Source organism: Antedon bifida, chromosome 1 (assembly GCF_963402885.1).
Source record: "Antedon bifida chromosome 1, ecAntBifi1.1, whole genome shotgun sequence".
NCBI lineage: Eukaryota > Metazoa > Echinodermata > Crinoidea > Comatulida > Antedonidae > Antedon > Antedon bifida.
Window position 1 is genome coordinate 26,542,943 of NC_136226.1, and position 16,020 is coordinate 26,558,962.

The 16,020-nt window shown below is 32.4% G+C and overlaps 1 protein-coding gene across 1 annotated transcript in view; it reads left to right on the forward strand.

Moving 5' to 3' along the window:
- The window catches only part of LOC144848072 (mitogen-activated protein kinase kinase kinase 13-B-like), a 39,404-nt gene extending 23,404 nt beyond the window's left edge, over nucleotides 1-16,000 (forward strand). Inside the window, exons 5-15 of the mRNA XM_078704748.1 lie at nucleotides 11-202; nucleotides 400-610; nucleotides 7,908-8,014; nucleotides 8,486-8,594; nucleotides 9,558-9,667; nucleotides 11,713-11,829; nucleotides 12,298-12,435; nucleotides 12,709-13,453; nucleotides 14,083-14,165; nucleotides 14,787-15,024; nucleotides 15,393-16,000. Of these exons, the coding sequence (XP_078560874.1) occupies nucleotides 11-202; nucleotides 400-610; nucleotides 7,908-8,014; nucleotides 8,486-8,594; nucleotides 9,558-9,667; nucleotides 11,713-11,829; nucleotides 12,298-12,435; nucleotides 12,709-13,453; nucleotides 14,083-14,165; nucleotides 14,787-15,024; nucleotides 15,393-15,515 (2,173 nt within the window). The 3' untranslated portion in view covers nucleotides 15,516-16,000. The remainder of the gene's footprint in view (nucleotides 1-10; nucleotides 203-399; nucleotides 611-7,907; nucleotides 8,015-8,485; nucleotides 8,595-9,557; nucleotides 9,668-11,712; nucleotides 11,830-12,297; nucleotides 12,436-12,708; nucleotides 13,454-14,082; nucleotides 14,166-14,786; nucleotides 15,025-15,392) is intronic.
- Nucleotides 16,001-16,020: the final 20 nt, after the last annotated feature.

A 16,020-nucleotide genomic window follows, 5' to 3' on the forward strand; every position in this document is an offset into this window, starting at 1 on the left:
TTTTCTTCAGAGGTGTAAGCACTCAGGCTCCCTGCTTTTGCATCATCATGGAATACTGTCCATATGGCCAGCTGTATGAGGTGTTACGAGAAGGCAGAGAGATTCCTCCTAAATTGATGGTGGATTGGACCAAACAAATTGCCACTGGTATGCACTACCTCCACTGCCATAAGATCCTGCATCGAGATCTTAAATCACCAAAGTAAGTTCTTGACAATTATTTAAAAAAAATATGTTAATAGTCTTTAAAAGATGAGTATTGAGTAATTTACCTAAAAAACCAAAACACTTTGAACTTTTCTCAATAGAATCATTAATGATGCTATTTTTTCGCCAATTTATTGTTTGTGTTAACATACGAAAAATAAATACTCTAATCTATGTTTCTATCCTTTTTAGCGTTTTGGTGGCAAATAATGACATTGTAAAGATCTCCGATTTTGGAACGAGTCGTCAGCTCAACGAAAAGAGTACAAAGATGTCGTTTGCTGGTACAGTGGCATGGATGGCTCCTGAGGTTATACGTAACGAACCATGTTCCGAGAAGGTAGACGTTTGGTCATTTGGCGTCGTACTATGGGAATTGCTGACGGGAGAGATGCCATATAAGGTATGGTTGCCATAGATACTAATTGAATTTTATCCGGATGTTTTAAAATAATTGCCATTTCGATTCATGTTTTTGACATTTGTGATTTTACTTAGTGCACTGCATACTGTAATATGTTCTGTTTTACAAAATGATTTTGCGAATTAGAAATGCTTTTAGATACAGTAGTATATTACTATCGCTGTATTCAAATTAATATCACTTTTTTAAAACATAGAATATTAATTCCATGTTTTTTTTCTCCCCCCTCCCCCCAAAAAATTGAATTGAATTATTTTATTCATAGCAAGTTAAGCTTTAATTAAACCAAAAGCTTGTTCATATTAGTGAATTATTATAAATCCAGTTTTCATTTACATTTTTTTTTATCCAGAGAAAGATAAAATAATACAAAAAAATGACTGTAGTTGAAAGGTAATAAAAAAAAAGGCATTTTAAGATTAATAGCAACACTAAACATTAATTATGTGCAACCCTTCATTATAATTAACAATTGAAGTATGCCGTTTAATTCACACCGCATCATAATTTATACGTCATATTATAACCAAGCTTTTTGCTCATTCCTGATAGTGAATCAACTGCTAATACTTAAGTACCCTTGTTAATAAAAATCCATTACATGAATTGAGTTACAATGAGGAAGGGGTAAGCCATGTATCGGTAGGTCATAAGGTCAAATGGACACAGGGGAATAGCTCTCCAATAACTGAGAAGAGTTGTAGGCAGTCGGATGTTATTGTAGGAATTTTAACCTCTACTTATGAAGGGTTTGTCAGTGAATAATATACTGAGGGGATTAGATGAGGGATGCGGTAGATTTGGGAAAATAAATTAGTCAGACATTAACTCATAAACAGCTACAATCAATGTTAATAGTTTCCTTGAATGTAACTACAGCTTGACAACATAACAAAATAATGAATATAATAATTTATTTCGATGAAATTGAAATATATTAAAAACAATTAATTATCTTACTGCAATAAATAACAAATATTTTTGTATTTAAAACATAATTTTACAGCATACAGTATAATCCCATCTCCTATTTAGGCTAAATTTGTTAACAGGTTCCAACAATACTATGTCATACAATATGTGTTAACTGTTTTTTGGGAGTTTTTTTGGAAATTTGACAACATGACATCCTTTTCCTTAGCCGTTCATTTTCTTCACCATAATATTACTATATATCCCACAAGTTATCTTGGGTAATTTTAATCATAAATTTTAAAAATGAGTTTCCAAGATTAAAATAGTCAACTCACAAAATTCCTAATTAAAATAAATTCTCTTGAATAGCTCAATGCTCGTTTTATAATCGTTTGCCAAGATTTTCCGCTCATATTACAGAAAATTAAAATAGATCCTAGAGAACAGATCGTTGCTTGTTTTATAATAGATTGTAAAATTAACGATCAATTGGAAAAGATCTATGTGTTTTAATTAAGAAGAGCTCGTGATGGTTTATGCTTGTTTCCAGCAAATCTAAACAATCGTTGACAGTTTAATTCATGGTTGTACGTGTGTATTGGCGTGGTGGTGATAAGGTCCCAGTCCAATTAACAATCCATAATATTAGAAGCCTACACTGCAGAGTAGAAACTCGCAGTTTTAAGTTCTTTTATCAATGTAAAGATTTGATATTCATAATATCACAGTTGTTTAATGCCATATCTGAAAGGTGTGTTAAAACAATAGCCTAAAAAAATGGAACTACAGATACATGCTTTCATTATCATTATTAGTAGTACAGTCAGTCAGTCAATCAGCAACACTAGTAAAGTAAGGCTTGAGATACAAAAGGGAAATAAATAAAGTTGAGAAATATTTATTATATTCCTATTTATTATATAAGCATGTACATTACAGTATAGTACTTACAAATTACAAAATATTTTGATAAAAATTTTTATGAAATGGTATTTGTTTATAATTATCTACAAACAATAAATATAACTTCCATCCCTATTCAGGACCCCTATTAGGGGACACCCTCAGTTGAGGAGACACCCCTATTGCACGTATTAAGGGGACATATTAACAACAACATTTTAACACTGTGCCCAACCTATATTCAAAGGATACCCCTATTAACACTGAAAATGTCTGGCAATGGTCATTCATGGTAGTTATGAGTTTATTGAACATTTTCCAGTTAATATGTTATTATCAAAAGGATTTTGCTGTTTAATTTCAACTCAACTACAAAGTAAAGTGTCTGCAACAGGAATCCAACTTTTTCCTGAAAATTAACAGTTGACAGAAGTGGAATTTTAAGGTAAAAACCTAGGCCACCTTCTCATTTTATTCAAGCTTTATTGCTGATACTAGTACACCAAGCTGAGTCATTCAAGTTATCTCTTGGACTAGGACAATAGGACAATAGGACCTAGACAAGCCAAGCCCAAATAAACTGTTGTCTATACAATACACAGGATATACTAAGGTGGGTAAGTCCTGAAATCATGGCCAATTTGAGCCTAATTGATCATCTATTTGATAGTTACCTAGACCCATCAACTAGTTTCTATGGATTTAGCGATGAATCCATTTTAGCAGCTATTGAGAACCACAAGTTGACAACTAATACACTTTCATTTCAAGATGATGATAATGATTTAACTCTTAAGAAAGATTCACCAAATAATCATGTTTTTCCTGTACTATCGATGGAAAGTCAAACCCAAACAACTGAACAACGTGTTTCAACTGATATTTTGGAAGCAAAAATAGATGACTTGAAAAGTCAGCTGGAAGAATTCAGAGATATGAGATCAAATTTTACCCAATTATCTGCTGTGTTTCAAGAGATGTGTAAGCACAATATGTTCCTGATGGAGAAATTGCATTCTACAAACATATCTAACAAAGTGGAAGTCTCAAAATTGCATTCTACAAACATATCTAACAAAGTGGAAGTCTCAAAATTGCATTCTACAAACATATCTAACAAAGTGGAAGTCTCAAACAAATGCTGCCAGACAGACACTATATGCTGCCAATCATTAACCCAAACCACCAGTAGTATTGGGTCATCTGAATGTAAAACAGTAACTGTGCCATTGCAATCTGACATTATTACAATTCCAATTAGTAACCAATTCAGTGCACTTGAGATGGAAGAATCTTATCCAATCAAACAAACTTCTACAGTGATGAATATACCTGAAACAAAGCCTTCAAAATCTATGCCTTTGAGACCGTCATCAAATGATCAATCTGATGTTCAGCAGTGTACGCAGAATTGTGAAGATCCATCAACAGATGCAGTGACTAGCCGTCACAATGAAGCACCCCCGTCTCATCCTCAACCAGTAATTAAAACATCACATGGTGGTAGAAAACAAACTGTGCTCATAATCGGTGACTCTATTCCAAAACATTTAGTTGGGAGAAGAATGTCTAGTCGTATGAGAGTGATCAACTGCTGTATCCCAGGAAGCAAACTTGAAATGTGGATCAAATTAGCACCTGTGCTAATACAAGAGCAAAACCCATCAAGCGTTATTATACATTGTGGAACAAACAACACAAATGACTGTATGCCGATGAAATGCATCAAACTCATTACTTTGTTATGTAACTGTATCAGGGAGGCCGACACATCTATCCATATTGCAATCTCTTCGTTAATTATGCATCAAAACGCAGGTAGATATGCTTGGGTCAAGGAATTCAATGCTAGGCTACATGACAAGTGCAGTACACTCAACTGGGCATTCATTGACAACTCAAACATCAGTCTACAACATCTTGCCAAGGATGGACTTCACTTGAATGGGTCTGGTATTAAACTTATCGCAATGAACTATATTGCTTTTTTAAGAGATCTTGCATACAACATCCTGCAAACATAAAGCAATCTCAACAAACAAATAAAGGTGTAACAGTTGGTACATGTGCCGACTGTTTAAAGTACATAAAATCATGTGAATCACATATTTCATGTAAATGTTGCACATTAGATTTTCATGTAAACTGCGTAATGGTTAAACATAACTTTGACAATTGGTGGTGTTCCGCCTGCTTTATTAAAAATACTGTATCTGAATTACCATTTCTTAATGATCCTATAAACAATGATCTGTATCTTGGTAAAGGGCTTAAAATTACGCATCTAAATGTTCAAAGCCTGCGAAACAAAGTTGATCAAATTAATGTACTTTTAGATAAAAATAACATTGACATACTATGTTTAACTGAAAGTTGGCTTGATAAGAATATTGATAACACAGAGCTCACTATAAATGGGTATAATATTTGCAGATTTGATAGGAAAAACAAAATAGGAGGTGGAATTTTGTGTTATATTAAAGAGTGTATTGTACATAAAATAATAACAAATAACATTGCTGACAATGTTGAAAGTCTATGGATAGAAATTAATTTACCACATACTAAGCCTTTTCTTGTTGGAACAGTTTACAGACCCCCGAGTGCCAATATAGATTACATAACAGACATTGATAGTTTATTCCAACATTATACATCTGAATATGATGAAGTAATTGTACTAGGAGATTTCAACCTTGATATTTCCAAAAAGGTAAATCAAACTAAAATTAAGAATTTAGAAAATCATAGTAACTTAAAACAATTAATTAATGAGAGTACACGAATCACCGATTCAAGTAAAACAATATTAGATCTTATTTTTGTTTCAAATCTCAAGAAGTATTCTGAATCAGGAGTTTATAGTCTTGGAATAAGTGACCATTCATTAATTTACTTAATTCGCAAGTATAAGAAAATAAAAGGTCAACCAAAAACAACAAATTCTAGGTCTTTTAAAAAGTTTAATGAGAACGATTTCATTGACTCTGTTAAAAAACAAGATTGGAGTTTAGTCATGGAATGTTCTGATGTAGATAAAGCTTGGGATATTTGGTCAAATTTATTTAATTATGCTTGCAATAAACATGCACCTCGTAGAATTAAGAGAGTAAAAACTTCAATGCCTCAATGGATTACTAAAGAATACCTAAAATTAACAAAAGATAGAGACTATTATTTTAAGAAAGCTCATAAAACAAATGATGAGGCAGACTGGAATAAGGCAAAACGTTTGAGGAATCAAGCAAATAAACTAAATAGATCACTTAAAAAGAAAATTTGTACAGATGCTATAACAGCAAATACCACAAATTCTAAAAAATTGTGGGAAACCATTAAAAAAATTATTCCTGATAAAAAACAAGCTATCTCCTCTGTTCGGGTTGGTAGTGGACTCTCAAATAATGATAAAGAAATAGCTAATAAATTTAATGATTATTTTTCTTCTATTGGTAATAATCTTGCTAAGAAACATAATCTACCTTGTAATACTAACACTAACCCTACTAACATTATTTTAAACAATTTTGATTTTCACATTGTAACTCCTGATTGTGTATTTGATATAATCAATAGCTTTTCAAATAACAAAGCTTCAGGCTTGGATGGTTTTGATGTTAAGCTCTTAAAATTAGCTGGTCCCATTGTATGTCACTCACTTAATTACATAATAAACTTGTCGTTTATTACAGCAACATTTCCTTGTAAATGGAAAACTGCTAAAGTTACCCCAGTGTTCAAAGGAGGAGATACATCTGATGTTGGAAATTACAGACCAATTTCAGTATTGCCTATAGTTTCAAAGATAATTGAAAGAATAGTACACAATAAACTTTATTACTACTTGTCGGAAAATAATATTTTAAACCCTTGTCAATCTGGTTTTAGACGTAACCATTCAACTAATACGACACTCATTGATTTTTCTGACTACATTCTAAAAAATATAAATGAAGGTAATGTTACAGCTGCTATTTTTTTAGATTTGCAAAAGGCTTTTGACACCATAAATCATAATCTGCTTTTTAGTAAATTAAAACAATACGGTGTGCATGGTAATGCCTTAAATTGGTTTATATCATACTTATCAGGAAGATCACAAGTTGTAAATATCAAATCATCTTTGTCATTTTCTAAACCTATTACTGTTGGTATACCACAAGGGTCAATTCTTGGGCCATTGCTTTTTATAATTTATGTTAATTCTTTACCAGATGTGATAAATAATAAATGTATCATGTATGCAGATGATACAACAATATTATGTTCCTCATCTGATCCAGTTCTACTACAGAACATGATTAATCAAAATGTTAGTAAGTTCACTACCTGGTTTGATAACAATTTACTAACCCTCAATATAAAGAAAACAAAATTTATGTTATTTGGAACTAGAATATCACTTAGTAAATTCAATAATATTTCTGTTTCTATTAATGGCAATGATGTCGAAAGAGTTGACAATTTTAAATATCTTGGACTTACATTTGATTCATTTATGTCATGGAAACAGCATGTTGAACAAGTAGCTTCTAGAGTATCACAACGTATCGGTATTATTCGTAGATTAAGATATTATATTCCAAATTTTGCTTTAAGACTACTTGCTAATGCAATAGTATTACCCTGTTTTGATTACTGTAGTAATGTTTGGTCAAATTGTAACTTAGAACTTGTTAATCGTCTTCAAGTACTTCAAAATAGAGTAGCTAGAATCATTCTTTATGCTGATATGTACACCCCTATAACAGAATTGATGTCCTCACTAAAATGGAAGAGTGTCCATGACAGATGGGAAAATGATTTATTAATTATGTTATTTAAATGCCTACAGGGTTTAGCACCATCTTATTTAGCAAATCTATTCAAATTTATGGACACTTTTCACACAAAAAATACAAGAAGTCAATCAACTAAAACTCTAAATGTTCCAGCATGGAACAATATTTATGGAAAGAGAATGTTTAATTATAGATCATCAACCTTATGGAATAATCTTCCTGTACATATCCGTAAAAATTATGAGACACTTAGTCAAGTTGAATTTAAACATCTTGTATAACTTCTATTGTACATAGTTTTAATATAGCTTTTACTTTTATTTTTCTTGTATTTTTTTCCAAATCTGGACCTCTTGGGAGACCAGTACTTGTGTATTGAAAGAGCTATTCCAGAATAAAGAAAGATTTGTATTGTATTGTATAACACAAAGACACATTGTTTGGTCCTAAATGTGTCCCTTTAACAGAGGCTCTGACTGTACTATTATCATTACTATATTACTATCATGTTGATCAACAATGTGTTGACTTTTGTAGTTGTTTTTTTTGTGATGAGAAAAGTGTCAACAGAATTCACATCTAATTAGGATATCGCGTGACTGCATTTCAAATAACGACGTCACGGTAATCAAGTTTTCTCGTACAGCTCGTTAAACATCATGGTCTTATTTTTACAGGATGTGGACTCGTCTGCTATTATCTGGGGCGTTGGAAGCAATAGCCTTCAGTTGCCCATCCCGTCGACTTGCCCGGATGGCTTCAAACTCCTCATGAAACAATGCTGGTAAATAAACATTAAACATTTTTTTTTTAAATATCTTAAATATCGTCATAAAACTCAAAGTAGAAATTGCACTGATATCATATTTCATATTTTATTGTGCAATAATAACAGGTGAAGAGATACCTATCGTAAAGAAGGACACGCAGCCATGAAGAGATTTCTATAAAACAAAAAAAAATTCATATCAAAATAAAGAATTATATATGTCATAAAAAAAGGTGAAAAAATACATATAAAGTTCACATGGAAAGAAACGAGGAGATATGTATTTCTGATTAGAGTCATCAAGATATTTTCTACTTCGTAAATACTAGTTTCAAATTTTAATGATATCTCGTTAGCGTTAGATTTCCAGGTGTGAGATCTATTTGTATTTTACACGTATGTTCACCGAGTTCTTACTTTCTCCCCGTTGTCTCTTTAACTTATTGCCTGAAATGTTGCTAAGTTATCGTCTTTCTTCTCGTTTAGGAACGCCAAACCTAACAATAGGCCATCATTTCGCCAGATTCTCATGCATATTGATATTGCGGCCGCTGACTTTCTTTCAACTCCGCAAGAGGCCTACTTTGATAAGCAGGTAATGTATTCAACTTTATATGCTAGTCTAGTAACTAGTTCTGTGTATGTCTAGTCCACTGTATGTTTATGAAAGCATAGACAAAGGGTGTTGGGATAAAAGAGAATTAAAATCTAGGAAGAAATCTGACAATGATAGGAAGAAAAACACAAAAGAAGAATTTTTCTCCATAGGTCTATATTGAGAAATACTGTATATATTATATTATACTAGCTGCAAATAAACTATATTAGATGTTTTCGTCTCTGATTTGAATATCTTTAATTAAAGACCTATATATTTTGTGTTCACACATGTTACACTCCTCTATAGCATTATATGTCTAGTGTTACAGGCAGATTCTGTAATACAGTGGCACATGTATCACATGTGACATCTGTGCAATCTTAAGGTTAGGATACAGGTGTTGTGTGTGAAAGAAATGTTGATCTGTATCACAGAATGTGATTCTGTATAAATTATAAATACATTACTGAGAATCGTCAGTATACGACGCCTACGCATAAAAATTGTTACGATTGATGAAAATATTGTGTGAACATTATGTATATACAGTTTTTTTTAATTTAAGATATTGTAAAATTGATTGTCAAAGAGAAAAGAAGTATTTTACAGAAGATTGATGATAGCTTGTATTATATTTCTTGTTCAATTAGAGTTCATTTCCATATTTGATTTCATTATAAATCAGAATACTTTATTATAAAAGTCAGCAAAACATGATGTACACAAATTTATTGACGTTTGAGTACTCCTTCCTTGCCGATGTTCATTCATAAGATTATTATTATTTCGAAACATGTGCCACGCGCGGCAAAACGCCACAGGCAACGTTGTCTGGCTCGCCAGCTGGCGCCAGACCTCGTTTCCGTGTTCGCCAATGTCTATCGTTTATTACCACATGTCATGATTTATATGCATGTCTATTGGTTTGTGACTGAAGTATTTATGTTGTTCTCTCAGGTGGACTGGCGAGTGGAAATCAAACTGCAATTTGAGAAAATGAAAAGCGAAGGAACCCAGCTACAACGGATGGACGAAGATCTTATTAGACGTCGACGCGATGAACTTAGGTTAGCATTATTCAGCTATCATGTCTTTTTAATGATGTATTTTCACTAAGAGTCACTAGTCTCATCAAATACGTACATTTCGATTAGGCTATATATTCCATACTATAGTTTGAGTGTATACAATTTTTATTATCATCCGTTGTCACTAAAATACATCAAATACTACTTTATACAGTTTAAATCCATAAAGAATTTTTTTTATTTATCCTTAGATTATTATTATTGGGTTGGAGCCATACATATGTAATAAAAATATATAATAATACAGTACACCAAATTGACAAAATTATTTGAAAAAAAACATTTCTTTTTATCAAGTAGTTTAATAGTCTTTATCATAGAAAGACAATCATTTTTAATACCTAAACAATATTTTAATATTATTAATCCTTGTATTAAAATTTAATTATATTAATTACACCATACATTAAAGTGGTTACTGTAATATTAGTAAATTACTATTTTAAATATTAAACTATTCCCCAGTTGAATTTAGTGTTACTCACAAAGTATAATTAATGTACTTGTTTTGATATTGTAAAGGGAACATCTTTATCTTTATATCCTAAATAATAATACTAGTATCCCTATTCTATAAGTACAATAAATATATAATTCATTATAATTATCATATTTGCTATAAATCATGTAATCATGTAATGATATGCTTAAATATGGTAGTGATGACATCATCATGTCCATATATGGGCACATCACATATGTACATGTACATATTTTTATTTTAAAATGTATTCTTTATTATTTAAACATTGCATCTTCAAATCATAATGCTTCACACACATGCTAATAATACAAACTGTCTGGACACTTAGCATTTCCATCATTTAATATCAACTTAAAAAAAGAAGAATTTAGCATAAATAACTAAGTTAAATGTCTCAACATATATTAAGTTTGTGCGTGAAACGTAGCATCTTTATTGGAATTAGCAAGGCTGGCGTCAACCTTGAAGTGAGTTGATTAACAAGATTTAGCAGTAATAGGATAAATGTAATAAAGGCTTTAATGAACGCTTCTTTACAACCTCTATTCTAATTGCATTTAAAAAATCATGTAGAAAAAAGGTTTTTTACATCCTCATTCTAAACAGAAAGATTTAGGTTACATTTACAATGTCAAGAATAATATTTATATTTTAATTACTATTATTATTACATTTCTTTACCCAGGGTAGCCCAAACTGGTTTTCGTTAAAAAATGTCATACAAAATTATACATTGTTACAAACTCAGCAGAGACTTTTTTGTTCCTAGTACTATAGGACTTTTGTAATATTATGTAGCCATATTAACACTTTGACTGCCAAACACGAAGATCTTCGTGTTTGGAAACACAACGCTTGACTGCCAAACACGAAGATCTTCGTGTTTCACGTTTTTTTACGAAATGCGGTAGATAGGTTAATTATTGGTATTTACTATAAATATGGACACTATATTCGGTCTGGACCGTCAATATTTTACTATTTGAAAGTAACTAACCTGGTTACGAACGACTGTCAAAATGGTGCCTGTCGAAATAACATACACCCTTCTGTTTTGTGTATTTTATTGGTATTTAAATGTACATACCATTTTTGCAAATACTTACAAATCATTATACCACTATTTCTCCAATTAAAGACATGGATAGACCAGTGTGATTAGTAAATACAGCAACTAGTCCTTAGTTGTAGTTAGTGGTCAATAATTAGAAGCACATTTCAGATATATCTTGTGTACAGTAGATTTTGGCTAAGAATATAGTATCTAATTGGAGTCTTTAGTTGGGAAATTTTTTTTTAAAATTGAAAAGTCAGCATTAAGACACACCCTGCTAGATTTGGAGAATATTGGTTAAATGAGTTGGATTAAATATACAGTTATTAATATTATCATTCATCTAGGTAGTATCATAAAGTCTATGCTAAATTCAATAGTCCAGTTCTTCAGGTTTTATACACCTTATACATTACATAAAAATGTATATAATATTTTTATTATTAATATGCCTTCACTATCATGATTTGTTATTCTTTTTGACAGACATGCTCAAGATATTCGCGAACATTATGAAAAGAAACTTCAGAGAGCTAACAATCTATACATGGAGCTGAGTGCATGCTTGCTTCAACTAGAACAGAGGGAATTAGAACTTGTCAGGTAAAATGATTTATTTTGTTATTATTACCATATTGATTAGAATCTGATCCTCAAAATGCACTGTCAATCCTGCAGCACTTTAATAAATGAATATTAAAAGTGATCATACATTAGAACCTCTAAAAAGGGGGCATCTTTAGGACCCAACAAAATGTCCCTTTTCCATAGTGTGTGTCATTTATTGCTCCAAATTCATTTCACAAGAACATGTCCCATAAATAGGGGTATCCCAAGGTATACAGTATTTGGCTTTCAATCTTGCAGAAATAAATATTGATATAGGCCTACTATTAAAATGAATGGCAGACAATTATTTTGTCTTTCTGGTCCTTGGTTGAACTTATTATTTTTCATCCAAAATAAATATTTATAAGTAATCCAACCCTTCAATATTATTATAAAAAAAAACCTATGCTTTCCAGATTGTTTTTTTAATGTGAAAATTGTCATTTTTATTTTATTGTTCAGGAGAGAGGCTATGATGGCCCAACCAATTTACAAAAACAAGAAAAAAGGCGGGAAACTTCAACTCAAGGCTACAACTCCAACGATGGAGAAGATTATTCAACGTAGTCTGCGTGCTAACGGACAGACACATCTTACAAGGTTAGTTTTATTGGGACGAAAATTGGCCTCAGGCAGATTTTTTATATACTTTATAAATCAAAAGGCAAATTACTGAAAAATGACAATGCTGTGGATATCAGTGGCTGGATCTCAATGGAGATACAAATAAAATATTTGATAAAGCTAATTCGAAACAAATAAAATAATCAGAAACAATCTGCATAGCTGTCAGGCAACACTAGCCTTATTGCAAAGATAGATTATAGATATTTTTTTAACGAAAAAATTAACTTTGATTTATTATATTTGTAGGTATGCAACTTACTCAGGGTCTCCAAGTCATACAAATATGTTCAACAGCCCAGAGAACCTGCCAACACAGGGAGCTACAGCGTCACGTGATACGCCATCGACCTCCACAACCTCACCAACCCGCATTCGTAGTCAACGTAAAACGCGCCATAAGAGAACCAACAGTCGCGGGAAACCAATCGTTTCACCTCTAAACATATCAGGCTTATCTAAAGGGCTCCCAGAAACCGCTATTACAAGTTCGCATAAACGTGGCCATGATGAGAGTGGTTGCATTGACCCGCAATCGGATGTCGAAGAAGGTTGTAGTAGAGTTCCGAAACACACGTCTGAAAATTTTAAATATTTCGGGCCGTATGCTGCGATTAGGCAGCCTGAACTGGACCAAACCGTAGCCAATAACTTGAACAATTCACGCTCATGTAACAAACAGTATTCACCCGGTGAACAAACGGCAGATAGTGCCGTACAGTATCGTGACCAAAAGAAGCGGTTGAACATCCCACCGGCGGCAAAGCAGTGCTATCGGCGTAGTATTAGCGACGAGATGAATAGTAATACGCCGAATGCGGACCAGTCACCGTCTGAACATTCCACAAGCATTGAGGCTGATGTATTACCGAGTTCGTATATAGGTACGAGGTTAGCCACGCCAAAATCAACAGAGAGTCCAATGAGGAAATCTCATAGTGGGAATGTACGAGCGTCACGGAGGAGTCCAACAACGCAACAAGCTCAAGCAAAGGTAAAATTATAAAAACATATTTTTGTCAAGTTTTTATCATTTTTATCTAATACTTAAAAGGTCGCAGAGAGGAATGTAAATTTCTTATTATCTGCCCTCAGTTGAGGAAATTCAAATTAGGTCCTCTACGAAGCCACAGCATCCTTATCCAGATCAGCAAACCAAAATGAATCCCTACTATTTTTTAATAGTGTACAAAATTCTTTATCATGTGCATTTTATGTACACTGGAGCAGCAGCTTTACACCTAAGGAAACAAGCGCATATGGCACAAATATATCTCGAACCCATGCTTCTCGCATACTAGTCCAATTCCTTTAGCATTACACCATATCGCTCTCTAACTTAATGTATATACTAAACTATGCTACGATACCAATTATGCTGGGAAGAAGACTCATAAGAATAATCTTTTAGTAGACTGGCAAGTGTATTCATGATCCTTTAATATAGGCAATGTAGAATTATAATGCATTGGATTGGATCCGTTCAAATTGTATAAAGACTGTTATAATAGATTCCTGAGAATGTTTTGTATTTATGCTTTCTTATTTGACATTTATGTCTCAACTTGGCTCCAGCTGTCTTTGAATAATAGTTTTTCTGACACACTTTTTTTTATTTGGCAGGGTTGTGATAGTTCAAGTAGCGACGATGAAGACGATTTAAAAACGCCAGTCAGGGAAAGAAGACACTCACCGTCTAGTATTAAGTAAGTAAAAAACGCATATACATTTTATATTTGTTTTACTCTTCCACCATGACTGGTAAAACCACATACAAACTTTTTTTTGGAAAGTCATGAATAATTGTAAATAAATATGTAATTCATTAAGTCATTGTTTAATGGTAATTCTTTCCTGTTCAGATTTCTTCCTATTAATATAGCAATACAATTTATATTTCTACTCAAAATTGTATTTTTTGTTTTATTAATTTCGGCATTAACAAGACAAAAAATAGCTAGATTGCACCAAGGAGTGGCAAAGAGGCCAACAGCTTCTGTTGCCAATTGGGCGTACCACTCCAACAAAAAAAAAGCTAAAACATACAGAAAGCAATATAAATGTATAAAAAAAATTCTACAATGATTTTTTAAAAAATCTTTAACATGTTCCAAATTTTATCCATATTGTGTGAATACTTTATTGTCACTCATAACATAATATAGAAACCACATAAAATAATAAATAAAATAACAATAAATAATAAATAAAATAACGATAAATAAAATAACATACAATAATAATAAATAAAATAACATACAATAATAACTAAAATAATATACAATAATAACCAATTATTACTATTATTATTTTTTTTGTATGTAAAGGTTAAATAGTAAGCAAGTAGAAACAGACGATAGTACAGATGATAACCTGACCGAAAAGAAGCCTGCGTCGGCCAGGTGTAGATTAGACGAAGAGAGCGACGGTCCAGTAGGGAGACGGGCACTCAACTACACTCCCGACATTCAAGACATTGGCAACATAATGTCAGATGGACTGTCCGATAAAGAACAAGTGGTCAAGCGGGTAATGAAACAGTTTTCAAAGGACCAAGTTTATCAGGTGAGAAAGAACACATGTATGCAAATTAAAATGATTGTTAAAAATTCAATGAATTATTTGGTTTTTAGAATTCTGTAATGGGAAATATTAAAATGGTTTTTATTGTAGAATATTAGGAGACTTTGTAAGTATAGGGGCCATTGTTTAAAAAAAATACATTCAAACATAGAGAGTGCTATTAAAACATTGTATGGCATCAGCATCTAGTAATACTATCTACATGCTTTCAAGCATGACAAAAAGGAATGTAGTTGGAAAGAGGGGATCACTCAAAATATCTGGAAACTCCTATGATTTTAGGAGACGAGGGAGGTCTGTTATAAAATTGATTTTATTATCTAAAATTTTTGGATCTTTTTTCCTATTAGACTGATTTACAGACAAGTGACTCAGAGCCTGAAGTTAGCTCAGATGATGAGGACGAACAAGATCATCAACCAATCGGTGTTGTAACAACATCAAGACAAAACAGTCTTAATGGCACCTGGTAAACATATCAGCAAGTCTACTGTACAACCTGGCAATTTCTGTATATGAAAACCTGGCAACTGATGTGACAAAGACCAAAACATGTGTTATGTTTTAGTTAAATAGATAAGAAGGTTAACATTTGCCGGTTCCAAAATATATTATTTAATTCTAAAGTAAGCGATTATAAACTACATTCCTTAAGCACTTGGTGTTTGTCAGTATTCGGCAATATCTGTTTGCTAAATCAGGTTTAATACAAATTTAGTCTTCAGATGATTTTCTGAAATCTATTATAATTATGTTTTTTTCTGCCCATATGCCTAAAGATTGTGGTCGGGATTCGAGCTTTTAAAGTGTGCTCAGTGCCAGATGGATTGATTTATCTATTTATACATCTCTGTGCTTGTATAGTTGTGTGAGAGTGTTAATAGTTTAGTGTGGAATGGTGCATTAAGTGGAGGGTGTCAGATGGTGACATATAGTAGCAGATCCAGGATTTTGAAATATAGGGTGGGGGGGGGGGGG